General features: G+C 49.2%; 1 protein-coding gene across 3 annotated transcripts in view; it reads left to right on the forward strand.

The window, feature by feature from the left end:
- Positions 1–27,334, forward strand: part of tln2b (talin 2b) — a 320,826-nt gene that overhangs the window by 172,591 nt on the left and 120,901 nt on the right. For all 3 annotated transcript variants that reach the window (XM_067973305.1, XM_067973306.1, XM_067973307.1), the window contains exons 21-24: positions 1,582–1,748; positions 16,078–16,206; positions 21,958–22,071; positions 25,674–25,787. In XM_067973305.1, coding sequence (XP_067829406.1) covers positions 1,582–1,748; positions 16,078–16,206; positions 21,958–22,071; positions 25,674–25,787 — 524 coding nt within the window. The remainder of the gene's footprint in view (positions 1–1,581; positions 1,749–16,077; positions 16,207–21,957; positions 22,072–25,673; positions 25,788–27,334) is intronic.

The following is a 27,334-nucleotide window of genomic DNA, read 5'->3' on the forward strand; positions in this document are numbered from 1 at the left end:
ACGTGGGAAAAAAAGGACAGTAAGATGCCCTCTCAATTAAAATTGGACTTATGGGCCCCGATTTTAACCTAACCCGTCCAGTGGGTCCGGGTCGGAGACTGATTTAATGCTCCCGCCGGGCAGGGTATAAAATGGAGTCTGACCCTAACCGGCCTGTTCCTGCCGGGTGTGTTCGGTTAAAATTGGAGCAATGGTCCTCTGAGGTTGCGACGGTGGTGGTTCCTGGCAGGCTGAAAGGGTCAAAATCAAATGAATCGCCAGGGAGCAGCGGGCTTGGGAGCTGTCATTTCTTCAGCGCACCCCCGGTGCGGAGTCGGCGGGATGGGCTTTGTGCTCGTCTGACCCTGGCCCCTTTCCTGGGGTCACGTTCCTTGCAGCTAACGTCACCGGGATCCCCACCTGTGCCAGGGAGCCCGCCTTGGTGGGCGGGGAGGGGGTTGAGGGTGTTGGAGGGAGAGCAAACTGGGGACCGCAGGCCTCCGTTACCCGCAGCAGGGGGGCGGGCCCGAGGTAGCTGAAGAGTTCAATTTTCTTAATTTTTTGAATTTCACGGGCGCAACGATTGTCCCGCAATTTAACTCTTGGACGCGGCCTTTTAAACTTCAGATGCCCTCCCTCCCTCCCCGTTGCAATCCTGGGTCTGGGTTACACTCGAACGCCCCTTACTTTCAGCGTAGCCATGATGGGAAATGTGACGTCAGGCATTGCTTCATCATCACTGCCCATATTTGGGTCAAGGCCGTCAGTGGTCACTGTGGAAAATTAGCCGTGGTTAGAGGGCGGGTAGGTACAGACCACCCTCCCCCAGCTGATTTACCACCCCCGCCCCTCCCGGGTCTGAAATCAGGTGGAAGACCGACACTGAGAGAGACAAGGGATGAGATTTGTTAAGGTGGGGGGGTGGTCACTGAATATTGGGGAGATCTCACTAGATTGCAAACCAGCAAATCTGGTGCCCATATTTGAAAATGCTCCTGATCCAAGCAATTGCTGCCCCATTACCCCGTACGTCAATAATTGGAGCAGGTAACTTCAGATCGGTGTCAGAATAATCTGGTAAATAACAGCCAACGTGGCTTTAGAAGGGGGCGACGCTGTCTGGCCAACCTCCGCGACCTTTTTTGGGGGAGTGGCAACTGAAATGTCTGTTGAAAAAGCCCACGTGCTGGTGTATTTAAAATTCGAGTAGGGTCTTCGATAAAGTTCTTCACGAAACTGAAAATGGTAGAAGCTCGGGTTGAAGCTTGGGTGTAGAGAATGAATCGGATTAAGAAAGGAAATAGCAGGTAGTTATTCGGGGAATGATGTTAGGGTTTGTGGGGGGAGTGCCCCAGAATCTCTGGCCTTTTGTGTTCCTGATCTACATGAACAACTTGGTTTCAGAAACCCAATGGTCAGATTGGAAGACGACGCTCGTCTAGGGGAGACAGATGATTCGGAGAAAGGACGAGGGAACCTTGGATGGTGTAAAAGTAAAAGTGAAGGTGTTCTCGAGATTAATGTGACTTTTAACTGAGGAGCTCAAAGGTTGATTGGCTGCACAGGGTTGAGTAACGGTGTATTCCCATCTGCGGCCCACAGGGGAGATGGTTCGGCAGGCTCGGGTCTTGGCCCAGGCGACGTCGGATTTGGTGAACGCCATGAGATCGGACGCGGAGGCGGAGAGTGACGTCGAGAACTCTAAGAAGCTGCTGGCTGCTGCGAAGCTTCTGGCCGATTCCACAGCGAGAATGGTGGAAGCTGCAAAGGTGCGTCACTCCTTCATGTCCGTTTGGTAGTCCTGCGGTCTTAATTAGAGGGAAAGGTCTTAATCCAAGAGCTTTGCCGAGTTTTATAGCCGAGAAAAAAAAAATTGATGTACTTTTAGTTCAGTCTCACACCAATGTGGTTGACTTTTGACTGGCCCTCTGAAGCAAGCAACTCAGTTAAACCACACGGACTGCAGCGGTTAATGAAGGCAGCCCACCACCACCTTCTCAGGGCAGCTGGAGGTGGGCAAGAAAGCCGTCCTAACCAGCAACGCCCATATCTCAAGAATTAATACAAACAAAATGTTGATGTGATTTGAAGTCTTTCCTCCATAATATAAGAACATAAGAAATAGGAGCAGGAGTAGGCCAATCGGCCCCTCGAGCCTGCTCCACCATTCAATAAGATCATGGCTGATCTGATCCTAACCTCAAATCTAAAGAACACAAGAAGTAGGAGCAGGACCCGACCACTCAGCCCCTGGGCCCTCTCCGCCACCCACAGGGCCTTGACCGATCCGAACTCAGCTTCATGTCCAATTTCCTGCCCGCTCCCCGTAACCCCTAATTCCCTTCACTTCTAGGAAACTGTCTATTTCTGTTTTAAATTTATCTAATGATGTAGCTTCCACAGCTTCCTGGGGCAGCAAATTCCACAGACCTACTACCCTCTGAGTGAAGAAGTTTCTCCTCATCTCAGTTTTGAAAGAGCAGCCCCTTATTCTAAGATTATGCCCCCTAGTTCTAGTTTCACCCATCTTTGGGAACATCCTTACCGCATCCACCCGATCAAGCCCCTTCACAATCTTATATGTTTCAATAAGATCGCCTCTCATTCTTCTGAACTCCAATGAGTAGAGTCCCAATCTACTCAACCTCTCCTCATATGTCCACCACCCCATCCCCGGGATTAACCGAGTGAACCTTCTTTGTACTGCCTCGAGAGCAAATATGTCTTTTCTTAAGTATGGAGACCAAAACTGTATGCAGTATTCCAGGTGCGGTCTCACCAATACCTTATATAACTGCAGCAATACCTCCCTGTTTTTATATTCTATCCCCCTAGCAATAAAAGCCAACATTTATCCCAACTCTCTGCTTCCTGTTAGATAACCAATCCTCCACCCATGCCAGAATATTACCCCCAATCCAGTGATTCTTTATCTTGAGCAATAATCTTTTATGTGGCACCTTGTCGAATGCCTGCCTGCCTGCCTCCACCCCTGCCTCAGCCCATCTGCTGCTGAAACCCTCATCTGTGCCTTTGTTACCTCTAGATTCAACTATTTCAATGCTTTCCTTCCACCCTGCGTAAACTTGACCTCATCCAAAACTCTGCTGCCTATATCCGAACTCGCACCAAGTCCCGTTCACCCATCGCTCCTGTACATTGGCTCCCAGTCCAGGAACGTCTCGATTTTTAAAATTCTCATCCTTGTTTTCAAATCCCTCCATGGCCTCGCCCCTCCCTATCTCTGTCACCTCCTCCAGCCCTACAACCTTCTGCGCTCCTCCAATTCTTGCCTCTTGCACATCCCCGATTTTAATCGCTCCGCCATTGGCGGCCGTGCCTTCAGCTGCCTAGGCCCTAAGCTCTGGAATTCCCTCCCTAAACTTCTACGGCTCTGCTCCTTTAAGACGCTCCTTAAAACCTACCTCTTTGACCAAGCTTTTGGTCACCTGTCTTAATATCCCCTTATGTGGCTCGATGTTAAATTATGTTTAATAATCGCTCCTGTGAAGCGTCTTGGGACGTTTTACTACGTCAAAGGCGCTATATAAATGCAAGTTGTTAATGTCATGAACTGTAAATGCTCGAGCAGCAACTTTCATTGCACGCCACACAGAACAAAACAAATCAGAAATGCAATCTGTCCCAGAGTATAACACTTCCCTTACGAACAGTGTGACATTCAGTGTCCTGGGGAGCTGCTCGCTGTTGCAAAAACACTTATTTGGAACTGAACAATCTTTGCTGTCATTCGCAGTGATGTGCAGCTGGATTTCACCTGCTGTGATCGAATCAAATCGAAGCAGTCCGTTAAAAATTAAATACTGAACTGTGTCGAGCAAAAAAAAAACACATTCTGCAGGCCGTAGCACTTATTATTTTTCATGCTTTGCCGGGCACAGTAGCCGAATGGTTATGACACTGGACCAGCAAACCAGAGGTCGTGAGTTCAAATCCCGAGGGCAAGTTGTGAAACTAGTCAATAAATCTGGTCGTTTGTGGGCCGGCACCAGGAAATGACCATGAGATCTGCAAGAATGTCATAGCAACGAGCTCCCGAAATGTTCTTCAGGGTGGGGAACCTGCCCCCCTGCCCCATACCCAGCCTGGCCAACACGGGGCTCCAGGGGCTCCCTGGGCAACCGGGGATGGCACGAAGTGCTGCCCAGCGTCCCGAACGGATCAGATCAAATTCTGTGTAAAGTTAATCTCCACTGCAAATTTTCCACGGTCCTTATCCGCCAGATGTGGAAAGTGGTCAGGGTTGTGCTCTGGTTTCGACAGTCGATGTTTTTTTCAAAATATTCCTTGGCACTGCCTTAGAGCTGTCAGGGCTCATTTGGATTAAAGCAGAGCATAATGCAGTCGATTGAATAATAAATGAGGCAACTGGGAGACCAGATGTAGGAAGAAGGACGAACACCACTGACGTCGTTGTACAGGAGGCTTTTTAACATCTGGACAATTGACAGATGTGATGTGCAGGCGGCTTTATGAGACAGCTGGGGAGCAGAGACTAGGACTGATGTCACCTGTACTGTGTGTGTGTGTGTGGGTGCGTGGGTGCGTGGGTGCGTGGGTGCGTGGGTGTGTGGGTGTGTGGGTGCGTGGGTGCGTGCGTGCGCTGTCTTGCTTTAACTGGTCGGACAGCATCAGTTGTGTTTTGGATGAAATCCTTCATTGAGGCTGATGTTCGAACTGCTAATATCGCGATACGTCCAATTTTAAAAAGGGTCATTTAAAACAAGAACAATTTCTGCACAAGCCTGCCCGAGCCACTGGGTGCAGGGCGGGTGGGATGAGTGGATTCCTCCTGTCTCCCTCCCCCCTTTTTCCAGGCTGCCCCTGGAGAGAGTGACACGTTAATTATTTTGACTCTTGACTGGTGAGCGACCAGCTGGGTTGCAGATTAACTCAAACTAAATTTTTGTCGCAGGAACAGGAGGAGGCCATTCAGCCCCTCGAGCCTGTCCCGCCATTCAATCAGATCGTGGCTGATCTCCACCTCAACTCCACTTACCCGCCATTGCTCCATAACCTCGATACCCTTACCTTAATAAAAATGTAATGATCTCAGTCTTAACAGATCCAGTTGATCCTCAGTCTTTTGAGGGAGAGAATTCACGATTGCCACTACCATTTGTGTGATTTTGCTCCTGAATGGCCCTGCTCTAATTTTAAGGTGGTGGCCTCTTACTCTCGATTTCCCCCCAGCAGAGGAGATGGTTTCTCCACATCTACCCCCTCGAATCCTTTTAAATGCCTCGATCGGATCACCCCTCAATCTTCTAAACTCAAGGGATAACAAGCCAAGTCATGCTCTATTTGCCTGTTGTCCTGTCACTTCCCTGGCCAAGATGGCGGGATGAAGACTTGCAGCCCCTCCTCCACCTGTGCAACTTTACGTCTCATCCCCCCCAAACCCCTCTGGGCACCACTAAGAGTTGAAAGAGGAGTCAAATCTAGCAGAAGATGTTTGTCCATGAATATCAGAAATCAGATGGCTGAACATGAGGCTGTTGTGGCAGTGGGGACCATCAGAGGCCTGACTGGCCGTGGAGCGTGATAATCCGTGGAGTCCAGAGGTATAAAAGAAGATGGGAGTCCTTTCCGTCAGGGATACCTGGGAGATTAAAGAATTCTTGTGGGAGTTACACAGTAAACCATTCTCTAATATGAAAAGGGTGGGATTGACTCCAAGGGTACTTCCAAATCTGAATAAGAAGGATGTGTTGGGTTTCTCAGTGAAAAGATAAAGATATTGTAATCGGAACTTCCACATCTGAAGATAAGTTGGAAGGTTTCATGTTTGAAGGTGGCAGGACAAGTTGAGAAGGTTGTTAAAAAAGCATATGGGATCCTGGGTTTATTAATAGAGGCATAGAGTACAAAAGCAAGGAAGTTATTCTAAACCTTTATAAAACACTGGTTAGGCCTCAGCTGGAGTATTGTGTTCAATTCTGGGCACCACACTTTAGGAAGGATATCAAGGCCTTAGAGAGGGTGCAGAAGAGATTTACTAGAATGGTACCAGGGATGAGGGACTTCAGTTATGTGGATAGACTGGAGAAGCTGGGGTTGTTCTCCTTAGAACAGAGAAGGTTAAGAGGAGATTTGATAGAGGTGTCCAAAATCATGAAGGGTTTTGAAAGAGTAGATAGGGAGAAACTGTTTCCATTGGTAGGAGGGTCGATAACCAGAGGACACAGATTTAAGATAATCGGCAAAAGAACCAGGAAGGAGACTAGGAGAAATTTTTTTACACAGCGAGTTGTTATGATCTGGAATGCGCTGCCTGAAAGGGCGGTGGAAGCAGATTCAATAATAACTTTCAAAAGGGTCTTGGACAAATATTTGAAAAGGAAATATTTGCAGGGCTGTGGGGAAAGGACAGGGGAGTGGGGCTAAATGGACAGCTCTTTCAAAGAGCTGGTACAGGCACAGTGGGCTGAATGGCCTCCTTCTGTGTTCTATGATTATAGGATCCAGTGAACAGGGAGTTCCAGTAAGCAGCGTTCATCTTGATCTAGTAATAATAGCGAGCCAGATAACTTGTAAGGAGATCACTGCACGTTTGAGTGAAAGCAACCACAGACTGATTGGGTTTCATACGATCTGTGGTTGTGCGATATGAATGACCAGTGGCTAACTTCTAGGGATTAAGGGCGGAGCTTCAGCAAGTTGATGGAAGGGGTAGAGGACAAATGGAATACTTTTAAAGGCATACTGCTGAGCATCTACATAGAATTACATAGTGTGGAACTTCTGCTAAATAGGATTAGCAAGTGTCGTCTGAACGAGTGGGACCCTGGTCCGGGTCAACATAACGCTGCGCGGACTCATCCTGTTCACCGGGCAGTTTCTTCAGCTCCATGAGGCAGCAACGGAGCGTGAGCCCTGACGGAAACCTGGTCTCCGCCGTCGCCGTATTTGAGAAGGCCGCTGTGTTTATCGCCTCCCTCTCCCCCGACTCGGTGACACCATCTCCGCGCGAGTCAGCAGCAGAATGCGTGTGGGCCCCTGGAGTCTGTCTCCAGTTCTGTGCACGGAGATGCAAGGGGTGGATTGAAAACTTGGGGGTGGTGCAGAGGAGCAACAGGGCTAATCTCCAGCATCAAGAGAACTGCGTCAGATGGCAAGACCGCGGAGGGGAGGCAACATAGAGCGGACCTCGTGGAGATAAATATAAGAGAGTGCATAGAATCGTCTACATTAACCCATGACTGTTGGACACAACTTCAAAAGACCGTGAGATAAATTGAGGACTCAGACAAAATGTGGTCAACACAATTAGTGGATTTCAGTGCGGTGTCAAGGATCTTGGGATCATGGAACAAACAGCTAGATGCTGAGATCCAGATGGTTGGGCCGGAATTGGCCGAATGGCCGCCTTCATCCATATCTGTGGCTCAGTCGGTAGCGCTCTCGCCTCTGAGTCAGAAGGTCGTGGGTTCAAGTCCCACTCCAGAGACTGAATATATAATCTAGGCTGAAACGCTCCCAGTGCACTGCTGAGGGAGTGCTGCACTGTCTGAGGTGCCATCTTTCAGATGAGATGTTAATCCAAGGCCCCATCTGCCCTCGCAGGTGGACGTCAAAGATCCCATAGCACTATTCGAAGAAAAGCAGGGGAGTTCTCCCGGTGTCCTGGCCAATACTTATCCCTCAGCCAACTTCATTAAAACAGATATCTGGTAATTAGCACATTGCTGTTTGTGGGAGCTTGCTGCGTGCAAATTGGCTGCCATGTTTTTCTACATTAGAACAGCTACTAGACTTCAAAAGTACTTCATTGGCTGTAAAGCGCTTTGGGACGTCCTGAGGTCATGAAAGGCAAGTCTTTTTCTTTTATCTGTTCTGCAATCTGGTGATTTTTGTCCCTTCCCTGTGAGGAAGTCCCTTCTCCACAATGGTCGCTTTTGAAGAAGTGACCCTGCACCTTAACCTCTGCCAGAAAGCAAATTGGCGATCAAGTTCACGGGGCTGTTGCAATGGCTTTTTCAAGTGCATTAAAACAATGAACACTTACTCTCGCTTCAAATACAGCAACACTTGAGAGAAAATTAAATCTTTGGGTGGTACTTAATTTTTATATTTTATGTGCGTTTGGGGAGATTTCAACAAAAATGAGTGTCAGTTTATCTTGCAAGCCGAGCTGTCCCGCGATCTCCCTCTGTGGTGCCCCGACTTGCTGCTGTGTTTGTACACAGGGGCACCTGTGTTTTATCACAGAATTAAATTAAATGGAACATGAATCAATCATCGCAACGTTTGTGTTTAAGTTTGCAAGGGTTTATGTGGTTAGAGCAGTTTATTTTATGGTGAAGTTCTCAATATTCTCCATTGGACAGCAGCCAGTAATCAAAGGTTTATTTATTTTGGCAGCTGAAGAGTTGATACACTGATTTGTGCAGAATTAAAGTGAAAATTATTGGCAAATATGTTTAAACAGTCATGGTGCCAATCAGGTTTCCTGCAGTGTGGTGGTTTTGGGGGTTCTCTGAAATTCTGTTGCCGCTCCCCTCAAAACATCCTATTTTTCCATGATCCCTGAGTGGCACTTAAAGGTACGGTAGCATAGTGGTTATGTTACTGGACCAGTAATCCAGAGGCCTGGACCAATGATCCAGAGTCATGAGTTCAAATCCCGCCACGATAGCTGGGGAATTTAAATTCAATAAATTAAATAAAATCTGGAATAAAAAAAAAACTAGTATCAGTGATGATGGCCATGAAACTACCAGATTGTCATAAAAACCCATCTGGTTCACTAATGTCCTTTAGGGAAGGAAACCTGCCGTCCTTACCCGGTCTGGCCGATATGTGACTCCAGACCCACAGCAATGTGGTTGATTCTTAATTGCCCTCTGAAATGGCCTAGCAAGCCACTCAGTTGTAAAATCTCGCGAAAAAAAGTCATAATAAGAATAAAATCGGACGGACCACCCGGCATCGGACCACGAGGCACCAGATACAAACGGCAAACCAAGCCCAGTCGACCCTGCAAAGTCCTCCTCACTAACATCTGGGGACTTGTGCCAAAATTGGGAGAGCTGTCCCACAGACTAGTCAAGCAACAGCCTGACACAGCCATACTCACAGAATCATACCTTTCAGCCAACGTCCCAGACTCTTCCATCACCATCCCTGGGTATGTCCTGTCCCACCGGCAGGACAGACCCACCAGAGGTGGCGGTACAGTGATATACAGTCAGGAGGGAGTGGCCCTGGGAGTCCTCAACATTGACTCCGGACCCCATGAAATCTCATGGCATCAGGTCAGACATGGGCAAGGAAACCTCCTGCTGATTACCACCTACCGTCCTCCCTCAGCTGATGAATCAGTCCTCCTCCATGTTGAGCACCACTTGGAGGAAGCACTGAGGGTAGCAAGGGCACAGAATGTACTCTGGGTGGGGGACTTCAATGTCCATCACCAAGAGTGGCTCGGTAGCGCCACTACTGACCGAGCTGGCCGAGTCCTGAAGGACGTAGCTGCCAGACTGGGCCTGGGGCAGGTGGTGAGCGAACCAACACGAGGGGAAAACCGACTTGACCTCATCCTCACCAAACTACCTGTCGCAGATGCATCTGTCCACGACAGTATTGGTAGGAGTGACCACTGCACAGTCCTCGTGGAGACGAAGTCCCGTCTTCGCACTGAGGACACCATCCAACTACCACCGTGCTAAATGGGATAGATTCAGAACAGATCTAGCAGCTCAAAACTGGGCATCCATGAGGCTCTGCGAACCATCAGCAGCAGCAGAATTGTATTCCAGCACAATCTGTAACCTCATGGCCTGGCATATTCCTCACTCTACCATTACCAACAAGCCAGGGGATCAACCCTGGTTCAATGAGTCGTGTAGAAGAGCCTGCCAGGAGCAGCACCAGGCGTACCTCAAAATGAGGTGCCAACCTGGTGAAGCTACAACTCAGGACTACATGCACGCTAAACAGTGGAAGCAAAATGCCATAGACAGAGCTAAGCGATTCCACAACCAACAGATCAGATCAAAGCTCCACAGTCCTGCCACATCCAGTCGTGAATGGCGGTGGACAATTAAACAACTAACAGAACAGGAGGAGGCTCTGTGAACATCCCCATCCTCAATGATGTCAGAGTCCAGCACGTGAGTGCAAAAGGTTGCAACCATCTTCAGTCAGAAGTGCCGAGTGGACGATCCATCTCAGCCTCCTCTCGATAGCCCCACCATCACAGAAGCCAGTCTTCAGCCAATTCGATTCACTCCACGTGATATCAAGAAACGGCTGAGTGCACTGGATACAGCAAAGGCTATGGGCCCCGACAACATCCCAGCTGTAGTGCTGAAGACTTGTGCTCCAGAACTAGCCACGCCTCTAGCCAAGCTGTTCCAGTACAGCTACAACACTGGCATCTACCCGACAATGTGGAAAATTGCCCAGGTATGTCCTGTCCACAAAAAGCAGGACAAATCCAATCCAGCCAATTATCGCCCCATCAGTCTACTCTCAATCATCAGCAAAGTGATGGAAGGTGTCGTCGAAAGTGCTATCAAGCAGCACTTAATCACCAATAACCTGCTCACCGATGTTCAGTTTGGGTTCCGCCAGGCCAATTCGGCTCCAGACCTCATTACAGCGTTGGTCCAAACATGGACAAAAGAGCTGAATACCTGAGGTGAGGTGAGAGTGACTGCCCTTGACATCAAGGCAGCATTTGACCGATTGTGGGACCAAGGAGCCCTAGTAAAATTGAAGTCAATGAGAATTGGGGAAAACTCTCCAGTGGCTGGAGTCATACCTAGCACAAAGGAAGATGGTAGTGGTTGTTGGAGGCCAATCATCTCAGCACCAGGACATTGCTGCAGGAGTTCCTCAAGGCAGTGTCCGAGGCCCAACCAGCTTCAGCTGCTTCATCATTGACCTTCCCTCCATCATAAGGTCAGAAATGGGGATGTTCGCCAATGATTGCACAGTGTTCAGTTCCATTCGCAACCCCACAGACAATGAAGCAGTCCGTGCCCGCATGCAGCAAGACCTGGACATCATCCAGGCTTGGGCTGATAAGTGGCAAGTAACATTTGCGCCAGGCAATGACCATCTCCCACAAGAGGGTCTACCCACCTCCCCTTGACATTCAACGGCATTACCATCGCCGAATCCCCCACTATCAACACCCTGGGGTCACCATTGACCAGAAACTTAACTGGACCAGCCACATAAATACTGTGGCTACAAGAGGAGGTCAGAGGCTGGGTATTCTGCGGCAAGTGACTCACCTCCTGACTCCCGAAAACCTTTCCACCATCTACGAGGCACAAGTCAGGAGTGTGATGGAATACTCTCCACTTGCCTGGATGAGTGCAGCTCCAACAACACTGAAGAAGCTCGACACCATCTAGGACAAAGCAGCCCGCTTGATTGACACCCCATCCACCACCCTAAACATTCATTCCCTTCACCACCGGCGCACAGTGGCTGCAGTGTGCACCATCCACAGGATGCACTGCAGCAACTCGCCAAGGCTTCTTCGACAGCACCTCTCAAACCCACGACCTCTACCACCTAGAAGGACAAGGGCAGCAGGCACATGGGAACAACACCACCTGCACGTTCCCCTCCAAGTCACACACCATCCCGACTTGGAAATATATCGCCGTTCGTTCATTGTCGCTGGGTCAAAATCCTGGAACTCCCTTCCTAACAGCACTGTGGGAGAACCGTCACCACACGGACTGCAGCGGTTCAAGAAGGCGGCTCACCACCACCTTCTCAAGGGCAATTAGGGATGGGCAATAAATGCTGGCCTCGCCAGCAACGCCCACATCCCATGAACGAATAAAAAAAAACTTAATTTATGTACAATGGCAAATATTGGTTTGTATTCCTCACTGAACCAGGGAGCTGTGTTTCAGTTCACTGGTTATTTTAAAAGTTTTGATTTTTTTTTTGCGCTGAGGGGTATTGGTGTCAGTGACTGAAGCACTTGCTTGTTTTTCATTGAATGTTACCGCATATAACATGGCTATTCATCCTGGTGAGTCTGCACATTTGCACCTGGTGTCAGGATTGAGTTATCTCAGGCCAGTTGAAGCTTGGGCAATGAGTGAAGCTCCTTCTGCCCTGTCCCAGCCATGGGCCTCCCCTCCCAACCCTCATAGGGCACTCCCCACTTCAGAGTGTGGCAGTTCCACTTATAGCACCTCGTGGCTTCTGAGACTGCAGCTTGGGCTGAATTGGACCCAGTCTTGTGTTGTACGTACTGGGCACAAGACGGGCCAAATGGACTGCACATTGGGGAGAGAGAGAGAAAACTTTCATCCCATTGGTCTGAAGTGGATCTGAACTCGGGGTTAGACTATTCTACCCTAATCTGAAGTTCAGACCCTATGTGCTCTCCAGCACTAAGATAATAAGGAATTTGCATTTCTATAGCGCCTTTCACTACCTCAGGGCATCCCAAAGCCCTTCACAGCCAATGAAGTACTTTTGAAGTGTAGTCACTGGTGCAATGCTTCTGCCTCACCTCCAGATTCGACTGCTCCTGGCCAGCCCACCTCCCACCCTCCATAAACTCCAACTTGACTAAAATGCTGCTCGTATCCTGTCCCACACTAATTACCGCTTACCCCTCATCTCTGTACTCGCTGACTTGCATTTAAAAAAAAAATTGAAATTCTCATCCCTGTGCCTCGCCCTTCCCTATCTCTGCAATCTCCTCCAGCCCTATAACCCTGCCCCAGATACTCCGTTCCTCTGACTCTCTGGGTCTTTGTGCACCTCCCTCTCCCAGGGTTACCTCTTACACCATTAGACACAGGAGACTCCAACTAACTAACCTCCCTTTGCCCCACCATTGGCCGCTGAGCCTTCAGCACCAGGCTGCTCCTCACCAAAACTCCCTCCCTGAGCTCTCCGACTCCACACCTCTCCCTCGCTCCTTTAAAAACCTCCTCGAGACCCATCTCTTTGACCGAGCCTTTGATCACCACTTCTAATCACTCCATTCCTGGCTTGGAGCAGCCCGTTTTCCATACTTTCCATGGCTCAGTGGGGAGCACTCTCGCCTCTGAGTCAGAAGGTTGTGGGTTCAAGTCCCACTTCAGAGACTGAGCCCATAATCCAGGCTGACATTTCAGTGCAGTGCTGAGGGAGTGCTGCACTGTCGGAGGTGCCGTCTTTCAGATGAGATGTTAAACCAAGGCCGTGTCTGCCGTCTCAAGATGTAAACGATCCCATCGCATTATTGGAAGAAGAGCAGGGGAGTTATCCCCGCTGTCCAGGCCAATATTTATCCCTCAACCAACATCACTAAAAACAAATGATCTGGTCATTATCACATTGCTGTTTGTGGGATCTTGCTGTGCGCAAATTGGCTGCCGCGTTTCCTACACTACAACAGTGACTACACTTCAAAAGTATTTAATTGGCTGTAAAGCACTTTGGGACATCCTGAGGTTGTGAAAGGTGCTATATAAATGCAAATCTTTCGATGCAAATGTGCTCATTTGTGAAGCTCCTCGGGTCAATTTGGATGTTGTATAAATGGAGGAAGTGGAGGGTGAGGAGGGGGAGGAGGGGGAGGAGGAGGAGGGGGAGGAGGCGTGTTTAGACGCGCAGCCCCCCGTTTCTGACTATGTTGTTATAAGTGTGCCAATTACACCTGCTGCTGTTCTATGAATGGGCACTGGGCATCCTGGCAGATTGAATGGTTTGGCAAATACATGGTCAAAACAGATTTCCTCCCCGGACAGCGCTCTCTTCAACATCTGCAGTTGTGAAAACAATGCTTCAGCTGTTGCCCTTGTCCTGTACCAGTGCTCAACGTTATGCTCTTATTATCCCAACAAGAACTGATATGTCTCATAGGATCGAGTGCCTCTGCACATTAACACACAGGAGTGCTCGGAATAGTACAGTCAGTCTGACTGTTTTTATTTTAGAACAATGAACTGTAAGTGAGGTTTGTAACACAAATTGTGCAGTTTGCAGCTTTGAGTCTGATGAAGGCTGCACAGTTGAAGAGCTGAATCTGTTGAAACAGTTTTAATGGCGTGGGTCGGCGCTGGTATTTATCAAATAAACTGAATGGTAGCTGCCGAGCTGGGGAGTTCGATGTGGGAATCAGTGTTTGTGGAGTACTGGAGCCTCACAATCTACAGGAGAAGAGAGTTTGGTGCCCTGCCCATGACCTCTCCACTCTCGCTCTCCGTCTGTCTGCCAGCTCCCCACAGGTTGAGAACTGGACGTTGCCACATGTGGCAGGGAACCTCTCGTGTTCCACTCAACTCTCCAGATTCCACCCTCAGGTTTGCAGTTCCTCCCCCCTCCCCCTGGTATAACGTCTCTCCCCCGTGCCCTTCGTTCTAAAGGCAGTCGTAGAGCTTTGAGTCTCTTGGTCCCTCACCAAGTGGCTATTCTTAAGTGAGGGTGGGTAGCAAGTGTTAGTGAGCTGTTCAACCGTAGAGACCATCGCTGCCAACCCTGATCTTAGCTGCTATCCACGCTGGGCACTTAGTGTCACCAGGTGACAGGTAATATCCTTCTCATTCCCCTTCCCCAACTCCAACTGATTCTGAAGAGAACTTCAACAACTCGTGTAAACTCAGCTGAGATCAGTTAACTCAGCACAGACCAGGGATTAACCCTGAGACTCTGCTTCTTTCCTGACCTGTACAGGTCGGTGTGACATCACATTGTCTGACGCTGCGGTTCCCAGAGCTGTGCCAGTTCATTCTCAATTTGTGTCGGGTGTGAAGTCAAGGAATCTCTGACTTCGGTTTATTTTGGCTTGTCCCCTCCGCTCTAACCAGGTAACCCTTGGTAACCCCTTCGCTCTAACCAGGTAACCCTTGGTCACCCCTTCGCTCTAACCAGGTAACCCTCGGTGACCCCCTCCGCTCTGACCAGGTGACCCTCGGTGACCCCCTCCGCTCTGACCAGGTGACCCTCGGTGACCCCCTCCGCTCTGACCAGGTGACCCTCGGTGACCCCTCCGCTCTAACCAGGTACCGCTCGGTGACCCCTCCGCTCTGACCAGGTGACCCTCGGTGACCCCCTCCGCTCTGACCAGGTACCGCTCGGTGACCCCTCCGCTCTAACCAGGTACCGCTCGGTGACCCCTCCGCTCTAACCAGGTACCGCTCGGTGACCCCTCCGCTCTGACCAGGTGACCCTCGGTGACCCCCTCCGCTCTGACCAGGTGACCCTCGGTGACCCCTCCGCTCTAACCAGGTACCGCTCGGTGACCCCTCCGCTCTGACCAGGTGACCCTCGGTGACCCCCTCCGCACTGACCAGGTGACCCTTGGTGACCCCTCCGCTCTGACCAGGTACCGCTCGGTGACCCCTCCGCTCTGACCAGGTACCGCTCGGTGACCCCTCCGCTCTGACCAGGTGACCCTCGGTGACCCCCTCCGCTCTGACCAGGTGACCCTCGGTGACCCCTCCGCTCTGACCAGGTGACCCTCGGTGACCCCCACCGCTCTGACCAGGTGACCCTCGGTGACCCCTCCGCTCTGACCAGGTGACCCTCGGTGACCCCCTCCGCTCTGACCAGGTGACCCTCGGTGACCCCCTCCGCTCTGACCAGGTGACCCTTGGTGACCCCTCCGCTCTGACCAGGTACCGCTCGGTGACCCCTCCGCTCTGACCAGGTACCGCTCGGTGACCCCTCCGCTCTGACCAGGTGACCCTCGGTGACCCCTCCGCTCTGACCAGGTACCGCTCGGTGACCCCTCCGCTCTGACCAGGTGACCCTCGGTGACCCCCTCCGCTCTGACCAGGTGACCCTCGGTGACCCCCTCCGCTCTGACCAGGTGACCCTTGGTGACCCCTCCGCTCTGACCAGGTACCGCTCGGTGACCCCTCCGCTCTGACCAGGTACCGCTCGGTGACCCCCTCCGCTCTAACCAGGTAACGCTCGGTGACCCCTCCGCTCTGACCAGGTGACCCTCGGTGACCCCCTCCACTCTAACCAGGTACCGCTCGGTGACCCCCTCCGCTCTAACCAGGTACCGCTCGGTGACCCCTCCGCTCTGACCAGGTGACCCTCGGTAACCCCTCCTCTCTACCAGGTACCGCTCGGTAACCCCTTTGCTCTTCTGTACAGGGCGCAGCCGCCAATCCAGAAAACCAGGACCAACAGCAGAAGCTGCGGGAAGCAGCAGAGGGACTGCGGGTCGTCACCAATTCAGCTGCTCAGAACGCCATCAAGAAAAAGTTAATTAACCGGCTGGAGGTAACGGATTACATTTCTTGTGGCAAACGTTTATTTCAACTGCGTTCCAGTACACGGAGCATGCTTTGGGGAATACTTTTTGTTTAACACTGTAGCCTCAATCTGGCTTGGCGAACTCAGAAACTACTTCTGGGAAATCAGCAGAAAACTGCAGAATCGCTTTCCAAGAAATGTGCAGCAATTTCAAACTATCTGAGAGCAACTTTTAGCATAAGCTTCATCTGAGTATTTTTAAAAATGCATTTTCGGGATGTGGGAGCCGCTGGCGAGGCCGGCATTTATTGCCCATCCCTAATTGCCCTTGAGAAGGTGGTGGTGAGCCGCCTTCTTGAACCGCTGCAGTCCGTGTGGTGACGGTTCTCCCACAGTGCTGTTAGGAAGGGAGTTCCAGGATTTTGACCCAGTGACGATGAAGGAACGGCGATATATTTCCAAGTCGGGATGGTGTGTGACTTGGAGGGGAACGTGCAGGTGGTGGTGTTCCCATGTACCTGCTGCCCTTGTCCTTTTAAGCGGTGGAGGTTTTGGGTTTGTGAGCTGCTGATGAAGAAGCCTTGGCGAGTTGCTGCAGTGCACCTTGTGGATAGAACACACTGCAGCCAGGGTGCGCCGGTTAGGGAGAGAGTGGATGTTTAAGGTGGTGGATGGGCTGCTGATCGAACAGACTGCTTTGTCTTGGATGGTGATGAGTTTCTTGAGTGTTCCAGCTGCTCCCAACTAGGAGAGTATTCCCTCACCCTCCTGACTATAGTGAGGGCTAATTAAATAAAAGAACTAAGTGTTTTTCCGTATGACACCCTCGATGGATGTTGGTTCTGCAGCAGTGGTCTTTAATCTACAGGATGCTATCCTGAGTGTTCAAACTCGATCGCTCTCTTTTCTGAGTTTGATCCGTGCTAACAGATCTCTGCCATGGCTCAGTGGGTAGCACTCTCGCCTCTGAGTCAGAAGATTGTGGGTTCAAGTCCCACTCCAGAGACTTCAGCACATAATCTGGGCCAACAGCCCAGTGCAGTACTGAGGGAGTGCCGTCCTCCGGATGAGACGTTAAACCGAGGGTCTGTCTGCCCCCTCAGATCCCACGGCACTATTTCGAAGAGGGGCAGGGGTGTTCTCCCCGGTGTCCTGGCCAATATTTATCCCTCAACCAACATCACTAAAAACAGATGATCTGGTCATTATCACTTTGCTGTTTGTGGAATCTTGCTGTGTTCCCTGTAACTGCACTTCAAAATTACTTCAGTGGCTGTAAAGCGCTTTGGGACGTCCTGAGGTGATAAAAAGGCGCTGTATAAATTCACGTTGTATCTATCGAGCTAACATCAGTCATGTGCACGTCACAGAATATTGCTTGCCTTGAACCTCTCTTTTGCCAGCAGATGATGAAATCCTTCACGGATTGGTTTTAAAAGGCAAGATCGTTCACCTCTTGCGGCCTGCAGCGAAATGAGCATGGGCCTCTCTGCGGGAGGTTTGGTGTCAATCTTTCTACCACCCGCCCTCCAGAGAAACGAGACCAAGTCTTAGTTGATTGGTGTGGCTCCCTGCCCCCATTTTCTGACCCATCAAATAATGGTTTCCACGGTGACTCCACTACAGCAAATTAAGGCCAGTTGGTTGGTGCATCCAATTAAATGAGGCCCTGCTGCATTTTCTGGCCAGTTACACATGTATGTAAGTCACTCAGAGCTGGGTCACAATCTGAAGGACCACAATGAGCTCTCCCTCAGAATTGCACTGTAGTTACAGCCTAGATTAAACGGCGAGGAATACAATCATCACTGGGCCGGAAATTGCTCCGAGCAGTACTCGCCGCTCATTAGATCTAGAGTTGCCCACTAAGTTACCGCGTTCTTTTTGGCGGCAACATCCTTGACCGGCGAGCTCAGATAACACCAGCGTTCTTTCCCGGGCTGTGTGAGCGGAGAAGGGGTCTTTGAGGCCCCTCAATCTATCAGCTTGAAGTTAACCACGCTGTGAGACCCAGGAAGTGAAACTCCTTGACAAAGCGCACTAACTAAAAACCAGGAAGTGCCTGATAAGGTTAGTGAATGTACTATAAAATGACATAGAGAAAGTGAAATAAAGAGAGGATAAGATGAAAAGACTGAGATCAAAGAGAGAAGGAAAAAGTCCAAAAAAAATTTTAATTTCTAGAATATTTTTTAAAAGTCCTAAAACTATTAAAATCAAGACTAATAAGATTCCACATTTTTAAAAGTTAATTTTTAGTTGTTTGGCAGTCATTAAGACTGTTAAAAGTTAGTTTAGACCTGAGCGTGTACATTTTGTGGCGAGATTAATTAGTTTCCAGCTGGGAAATAGAGCAAGTTGGCGCTGGTCCATTCATTCCAGCCGGCTTTAAGGGGAAGCTGTCATCACCAGCGCACCAGGAAGAACGAGTTCAGGATTTCCGAGTTTAACTGTGCTTGTGCAGTCGCTGGAACCCGTTCTTTGATTTCGCCACCATTAATGGTGAGCGTTCACCGTTATTATAAAAGCAATTTCCAGCCCATTGACTCTCTTGTCCAACCCCCACTCCCTTCGCCCCACCATTGGCGGCCCTAAGCCTCTCTGCCCCTCCACCTCTCTCTCCTCCTTTTGTGCATTAATGAGGATGCACTGCACTGGCGGGGGTGTGCCGTCTTTCGGATGAGATGTTAAAGGCAAGTTGTTGTTGTTGCAAACTTTGACCCAAAGATCACCTAACTAGTGTTTTATGAAGGATTAGCATAGCTCCCTTGCTTTTGTATTCCATGCCTCTATTTATAAAGCCAACGATCCTATTTTGTTTGACCAGTTTCTGTCGATTTAAGGTAAGTTGGTTCCCCGTTTGAGGCCTTGACGTCACTGAGGCCTTGCTTGGACTTGCTGCCAAGTTGTTTTGTGGTGAAGATGATGCTGAGGCCGGAGAATTGGGAGGTGGATCACTTGCTGAAGATCACTCCCTTGATGATGGAGGTTCCTTTCGAGTCAGTCCAATGTTTTCTTCACTATTTTTAGCTGCAATTCCTCAGTCAGCACATCTGGATTGCCGTCTGCCAGGTGTCACACAGGGGACAAAGAGGCTCACTGGCTGTTTGTTAGATCTCGATACGTGTGACTTTAGTTCCCATTGGGTGGCCTAACCTCTTGCCAGGTGGGGATTGCACTGTTGCTGGTTGGGGAAAGGTCGCTGTGGTTAAGATCTTGGCACTTCCGGAACATTCCAAGGTAGCAGCGCCAGTGAAAAGCAAAAAAAAAAACTGCGGGCGCTGGAAATCTGGGACATTCAGTAGCTCGGTCAGGATGGGAGAGAACGGACACACTAACCCTCCGGGTGCCGGGTCTGATCCAGGGCCCACAACTGAAAACATCAACTAGTCCATTCTGAAATTGTTTAACAAACATAAAAGTCAGTAATTGTCCAACAGCCTCTAAAAATGTAGGCGTTCAGCAAAATACCAAATATTACAATAAGTGTTGGCACGCACTCATGCGACATTTAAATTAGTGATGCTCTGGTTAATGAGAGTTAAATAGAAATAAGATGGACACTCTTCCCATGTGTATCCTCAGTATGGTGAGATGTGGAGACAGCTGGCTTGTGGTTCCTCCTGCTGTACATGATGGGCAGAAAAAAGTTGGAATTTTTTTATTCCTTCATGGGATGTGGGCATCGCTGGCAAGGCCAGCATTTATTGCCCATCCCTAATTGCCCTTGAGAAGGTGGTGGTGAGCCGCTGCAGTCCGTGTGGTGAAGGTTCTCCCACAGGAAGGGAGTTGCAGGATTTTGACCCAGCGACAATGAAGGGACGGCGAATGTGGTGTCAACCTCTGTGCAGCGAGTGAGGGGCCAACTGCAAAGTTGAAGCTGCTGGGATGTGAGTACAACAGGACAGCTGAACAGTTACCGAGCCCGAGGGGCAGAACTGGAAGAGCCAATGATTCCTGAAGGTCTGGAATAGACCTAGAATCGGGATTGTGTGAATGTGATTGTCTTGTTTCTGCAGCTGTAACTCTTGACAAACGGTATCTACAAGGGGTTCCTGCTGGTCGTTGGAGAGGAACTTGAGGTGATTGCACGACCCATTTGGTGATCTGTTCCGTGCAGATGTTTAATTGATCCTAGGAAAAGAGGAGGCCATTCAGCCCCTCGAGCCCGTTCCGCCATTCAGTTCGATCATGGCTGATCTGTATCTTAACTCCATTAACCCGCCTTGGTTCCATAACCCTTAATACCCTTATCCATCAAAAATCTATCAATCTCAGTTTTGAAATTTTCTATTGACCCCCAGACCCAACAGCTTTTTGGGGCAGAGAGCTCCAGATTTCCACTCCCCTTTGTGTACCGTTGCACTGTTGTGAAATAGCTGCAACGCCGACACATGTTCATATGACTTCTTAATCTATTCTGTTCTGTTTGCTCTGCCTTCTTTCTAATTTGGGTTTAAATTAAAACTCTTTACTCCCTCCCGTTCTCTGTTTCTGCTGTTGTCGCACCAGTCTCGAGGTGGGGCCCGAGTTGTAAAACCTGACCTCTGATTGGCTGGAAACTGTCTCTGAAGATTTCTGTTTTTACCCGGGCGAGTGGCCTAAATTTGAAAATTAACGTACGATACACCACAGACACAGTCAAATGAACCATGAACATGTATTCATGTCCAGTCAGGGAACTCTCCAGCAGGACTCCTTCCATTGACAGCCACTCACACCTGACACGGTAACGTTGGAAGGGTTAAGTCCAGATAAAAACTCAGTATTTGTGCCTCATTGTGTTCTGTGGAACAGCAATTATGTTCAACTCACTGGGGTATTAACCGTGGCTCAGTGGGTAGCACTCTCGCCTCTGAGTCAGAAGGTCGTGGGTTCAAGTCCCACTCCAGAGACTTGAGCCCATAATCCGGGCTGACACTCCCAGTGCAGTACCGAGGGAGTGCTGCACTGTCGGAGGTGCCGTCTTTCAGATGAGACGTTAAACCGAGGCCCCGGCTTCCCTCTCAGGTGGACGTAAAAGATTCCATGGCCACTATTTCTGAGAGTTCTCCCTGCTGTCCTGACCAATATTTATCCCTCAAAACCATCACTGAAACAGATTATCTGGCCAATGCTGTTTGTGGGATCTTGCTGTGCGCAAATTGGCTGCCGCATTGCCTACATTACAACAGTGACTACACTTCAAAAGTACTTGATTGGCTGTAAAGCACTTTGGTCGTGAAAGGCACTATGTAAATGCAAGTTCTTTCTTTTACTAGTGCTGGTTATTGTGTGTTGCTGGTTACTAGCGTTTGTTACGATGTGTAAGTTAAGACTGGTATATGTACATAGGTTGTGAGCATACAATCCCATCTCATTCCTGCTCAAGCTCTTCAGTTCTTGTTGCTAAAGTTGAATGTTTTCTTTCAGTTCCCTGCACCGTTGAGTCAGTGAGAGTGTGGGGAGGGGTCCGGTTTCATGGCTGCCGGAGACCCTCGTGTACCTCGCCCAACTGCTCAGAGGTTCGGGTCAACACCGGTTCGAAATCCAACGCTGGCTTCGTGTTCCCCCTCCCTCAGGCCAATTACACAACCTGCTACCCCCCCCCCCCACCAGCTGGGATCAGTGATCTCAGACCAGGGGGTGGAACTTGGGACCTCCCCAGTCTGTGTGGATCGACTCCTCACTGGATTAACCCACCAAACCGTCCAGGGAGCCAGGTTCGATGTGCGAATAAAATTCACAGGATTAAATGTCCACCTTTTTTGCTCAAAGTATCTTTCTGTTTGTCATCAGAATGCGGCCAAACAAGCAGCAGCATCGGCAACACAAACTATCGCGGCATCCCAGAACGCATCGTCATCCAATAAGAACACGGCTTCACACCAGCAGCTGGTCCAGAGTTGTAAGGTAAGGTCCTGATGGGAACGGCTCGCTGTGAATCTCTCTCCGTTTCTCCTCTAGTTACTTCATGACTTCGATCAGTGTTGAGAGCATTTCCGAGCAACTCCCGTTCAAACTTTCACCCTCAAATAGAATTTGACCTTTCACCTCTGGGACATGGGTTCAAATCCAGGCCTGAGTTGATGTGCTGAAAGTCGCCTCATTCAGTTGACTGTAAGGACCCTGGATTGAGACTGAAATTGGTGCATTAGGGGCTGTTCGTGTGAGGTTGGGTTTGGGATGAAATATTCAGAGCTTTACACTGCATCTAACTGGGCATTCCAAGCTCGGGGATGTTGCCAAAATGAAGTGTTCTGTTCTCCAGCACTGACATCCCTCACCTCAGCGAGCACAAGAAGTCAGTTATTTGAAAAAACAGTTGAAAAGATTTTTTTTGCCTCTCCTGGGACAACCACCGACTTCAGAAAAGTGGATCACCTTCCTTGGAGCCTCACCAGCCCGGCTCGAAACCTGGCCGACAGGCAGCGAGCAAGAGAGACGAGGAATGAGAGTCTCTGGCTGCAGGTGTCCTTTGAATTCGTGGTGGGTTAGAAATGGAGTTGGGTAAAATGGAGATGAAAAGCTTAGCAGACGGTCGTCTGAAAAGGAAGAGATTTGCTGGAAATACACCACAGGCCTCTGGCGCAGAAAGGCAGGTTAACTGCACTGGTGAGGAGGGAGTTTAACCAACAGACAGGAGGAGGCTTTGAGCACCTTCACATTGCTTACTGATGAAGTTCCACAGTGGGATTTATTGTGGACTCGGCTGCACTGAGTTGAGTCGTTCCTTGTACCTCGTGGAACAGCAAGTTGAGTCCCAGTGCTCATCCAGACAGCTGTAATGTCCCCGTGAATAATCCTGTCCATTACAAGCAATGTACGTCCAATATTTACCCCTCAATCAACGTCACTAAAACAAATTATCTGGCCATTATCTCATTGCTGTTTGTGGGATCTTGCTGTGTGCAAATTGGCTGCCGTGAATCCTACATTCCAACAGTGACTACACTTCCAAAAAAAGTAATTGGCTGTAAAGCATTTTGGGACGTCCTGACGTGCCAAATAAATGCAAGTGTGTCTTACTTTTCTTCGCTTTCCCTTCCTTTCCGTTCCTTTCTTTCTTCAATATTATATTCAGTGACACATCTTGAGAAGTTTGTTGCACTCAGTGCTAACTTCGTTCAAGAGTCATGGCAATTTCCTTCATCCAGTACTCGAGGGCTGGCAGGGGGAGTATGTGTGTCCTGGTGGTAATGATTGGTGAACATTCTGGATGAGATTATTCACCTGGGCATTGGGCAGGCCACAAATGCTGACTTCTTCCCCCTTCTCCTGGACTGCACCTGCCTCCTGGAAGGTGATTTGGATGTTCAGAAAGGGTCTTGCCTGGTGCAGCCCTCCAGGAAGAGATTTCTCACCACCTGGTACATCCAGCTGCTGTTAGAGGCCACACTTTGTACATCCTGTCCCGTAGTTTCACCATGGGTTGGTTATAGAGGGAGCTCTAATCTACCGCAGTGGACGTGCCTTCCTGTTGGTAACAAGAGTCGTGTCAGCCTGCACACTGTGTGAGGTGGTCCCGTCTCTTGAGTGGACCCGTGAGGCAGGAGGCGAGGTCTGTGGGGATTGTAGAATCCTTGTAGAATGGCTGGACCTGAGGGCACGAACAGATCGTACGCAGCAGTGGGCTTTTGATGGCCCAACTCCTCCAGCAGGTGTGTTGGGGATTGGGCGGAATTTGCGGCCCCTCCAATCTCAGCCAGTGAGAGGTCTTCAATGCTGGAAGGTCCTGGAGCCCACAGCCATGTTGCAAAATTCTACAAAAAAGCCCCATTCCCAGATAACCCCTCCATTGTGCTTGAGTGAAGTTGCCCGACACGTTCCTTTTCCAAAGCAGCCACATTGTGCTACTCTACAAATAAGACAAATACTCCCTGGATTCGACCGACCCAGCACCCCAATCCCAGGGTGTCAGCTTCCAGGCATTGTACTCCTGAGAATAGGATCCTGGACCCAAATTCCACAATGTATGCCGACTGCCTCAGCCCCCCCCACATTTCCCCTTCAACAAAGGACTAGACAAGATGTCTCCATTTCACTATCTCAACAACAAGAACTTGTATTGATATGGTGCATCGAACATCGACAAAGTCCCAAGGTGCTTCACAGAATTTTAATTAATCAAAAACCAACACCTGGCGAAGGAGGAGATACCGGGGGTGGTGATTAAAGCTTGGTCAAAGAGCTGAGTTTAAGGAGGGCCTTAAAGAAGGAGAGAGATAAGAACATAAGAAATAGGGGCAGGAGTAGGCCATGGCCCCTCGAGTTTGCTCCGCCGTTCAATAAGATCATGGCTGATCTTTTACCTTAACTCCACTTTCCTGCCCTGTCCCCATTACCCTGAGTGTCCAAAAATCTATCGATCTCAGTCTTGAATATACTCAATGACTGAGCATCCACAGCCCTCTGGGGTAGAGAATTCCAAAGATTCACAACCCTCTGAGTGAAGACATTTTTCCTCATCTCAGTCCTAAATGGCCGACCCCTTGAGACTATGACCCCTAGTTCTAGATTCTCCAGTCAGGGGAAACAGCCTCTCAGCATCTACCCTGTCAAACCCTCCAATAATTTTCAATGAGATCACCTCTCATTCTTCTAAACTCCAAAGAATATAAGCCCACTTTACCCAATCTCTCCTCATAGGACAACCCTCTCATCCCAGGAATCAATCTAATGAGATGGAGAGGAATTCCAGAGCTTAGGGCCTAGACAATTGAAGGCACGGCCACCATCGCTAGTGCGAAGGGAGTTTTGGGGGGGAGGGATGCTGAAGAGGCCAGAGTTAGAGGAACGTAGAGTTCTCGGGGGTGGGGGGGCATTGTAGAGCTGGAAAAAGTTACTGAGATCGGGAGGTGTGAGGCCATGAAGGAATTTAAATACAGGGATGGGAATTTTGAGTTAGAGGTGTTCGGGGACCAAGCACAACCATAGGTCAGTGAGCACAGGGGTGATGAGTGACTGGGACTTGGTGCAGGATAGGGAACGGGCAGCAGTTTTGCATGAGCTGAAGTCTATGGAGGGTGGAAGATCGGAGGACGGCCAAGAGACCATTGGAATAATCGAGTCTGGAGGCGACAAAGGCCTGAGGGTTTCAGCAGCGATAAGCTGAGGCGGGGTGGAGATGGCCGACGTTATGGAGGTGGAAGTAGGCGGTCTTAGTGATGTGGGGAAAATCTCATCCTTCGTAATAAAGACTATGGAAACAAGCACCAAAGTGAGCCCAGGCATCCTGAGAATGCACATTGGAGACCAAGCACAAAATATTGCTGTGTTCTTGCAACATACTCGACATAACCACCACCGTCCCAACTCCCACATTTCATAACATCCAGAGTGTTGAAATGTTGGGTGTTTTGATCTGTATGAGAAAATAATTGCAAGTTCAGACCAATTTTTGGGGTGGAATATGATTGTTCTGGATAATGTTTCCTTCTGTGATGTAGCCCATACACTTCAAGAAACACAGAATGCTTTCCTTACACATGTTGTCTTTCATCTAATTTCTACAGGCTGTCGCTGATTATATACCTCAATTGGTGCAGGGAGTCCGAGGGAGTCAAGCTGAGCCGGAGAATCTTAGTGCCCAACTCGCCTTGATTATCGCCAGTCAGAACTTCCTTCAGGTACATTAGAACTTAAGAAATAGGAGCAGGAGTAGGCCAAACGGCCCCTCGAGCCTGCTGCACCATTCAATGGCTGATCTTCGACCTCAACTCCACTTTCCCACCCTATCTCCATATGCCTCGATTCCCCTGGAGTCCAAATATCTATCAATCTCAGCCTTGAATATACTCATTGACTGAGCATCCATAGCCCTCTGGGGTAGAGAATTCCAAAGATTCACCACCCTCTGAGTGAAGAAATTTTTCCTCATCTTGGTCCTAAATGGCCGACCCCTTATCCTGAGACTATGACCTCTGGTTCTAGACTCTCCAGCCAGAGGAAACCGCCTCTCAGCATCTACCCTGTCAAGCCCCCTCAGAATCTTATATGTTTCAACGAGATCACCTCTCATTCTTCTAAACTCCGAAGAATATAGGCCCATTCCACTCAATCTCTCATCCCAGGAATCAATCTAGTGAACCTTTGTTGCACTGCCTTGAAGGCAAGTCTATCCTTCCTTAGGTAAGGGAACCAAAACTGTACGCAGTACTCCAGGTGTGGCCTCACCAAAGCCCTGTGCAATTGTAGCAAGACTTCCTTACTCTTGTACTCCAACCTCCTTGCAATAAAGGCAAACATGCCATTTGCCTTCCTCATTGCCTGCTGTACCTGCATGATAACTTTTTGTGTTTCGTGTACAAGGACACCCAAATCTCTCTGAACACCAACAATTAATAGTTTCTTACCAATTAAAAAATATTCTGTTTTTCTATTCTTCCTACTAAAGAGAATAATCTCACATTTCCCCATATTATACTCCATCTGCCAACTTCTTGCCCACTCACTTAACCTGTGTCTATCCTGTTGGTGACTCTTGGTGTGTTCCTCACAGCTTACTTTCCCACCTAGCTTTGTATCGTCAGCAAACTTGGATACATTACACTCGTTCCCCTCATCTAAGTCATTAATATAGATTGTAAATAGCTGAGGCCCAAGCACTGATCCTTGCGGCACCCCACTAGTTACAGCCTGCCAACCTGAAAATGACCCGTTTATTCCTACTCTCTGTTTTCTGTCTGTTAACCAATCCTCTATTCATGCTAATATATTACCCCCAACCCCATGGGCCCTTATCTTGTGTAACAACCTTTTGAGTGGCCTTTTGAAAATCCAAATATACTACATCCACTGGTTCCCCTTTATCTACCCTGCTGGTTACATCCTCAAAAAACTCCAGTAGATTTGTCAAACATGATTTCCCTTTCATAAAAGCATGTTGACTCTGCCTAATCATATTATTTTCTAACCCACTTCCTTAATAATGGATCCCAGCATTTTCCCAATGTCTGATGTCAGGCTAACTGGCCTGCAGTTCCCTGTTTTCTCTCTCTCTCCTTTCTTGAATAGCGGGGTTACATTTGCTACCTTCCAATCCACTGGGACCGTTCTAGAATCTAGGGAATTTTGGAAGATCACAACCAATGCATCCACTATCTCTGCAGCCACCTCTTTTGGAACCCTAGGATGTTGGCCATCAGGTCGAGGGGATTTGTCGGCTTTTAGTCCC

This window comes from Heptranchias perlo, chromosome 38 (assembly GCF_035084215.1).
Source record: "Heptranchias perlo isolate sHepPer1 chromosome 38, sHepPer1.hap1, whole genome shotgun sequence".
NCBI classification, from domain to species: domain Eukaryota; kingdom Metazoa; phylum Chordata; class Chondrichthyes; order Hexanchiformes; family Hexanchidae; genus Heptranchias; species Heptranchias perlo.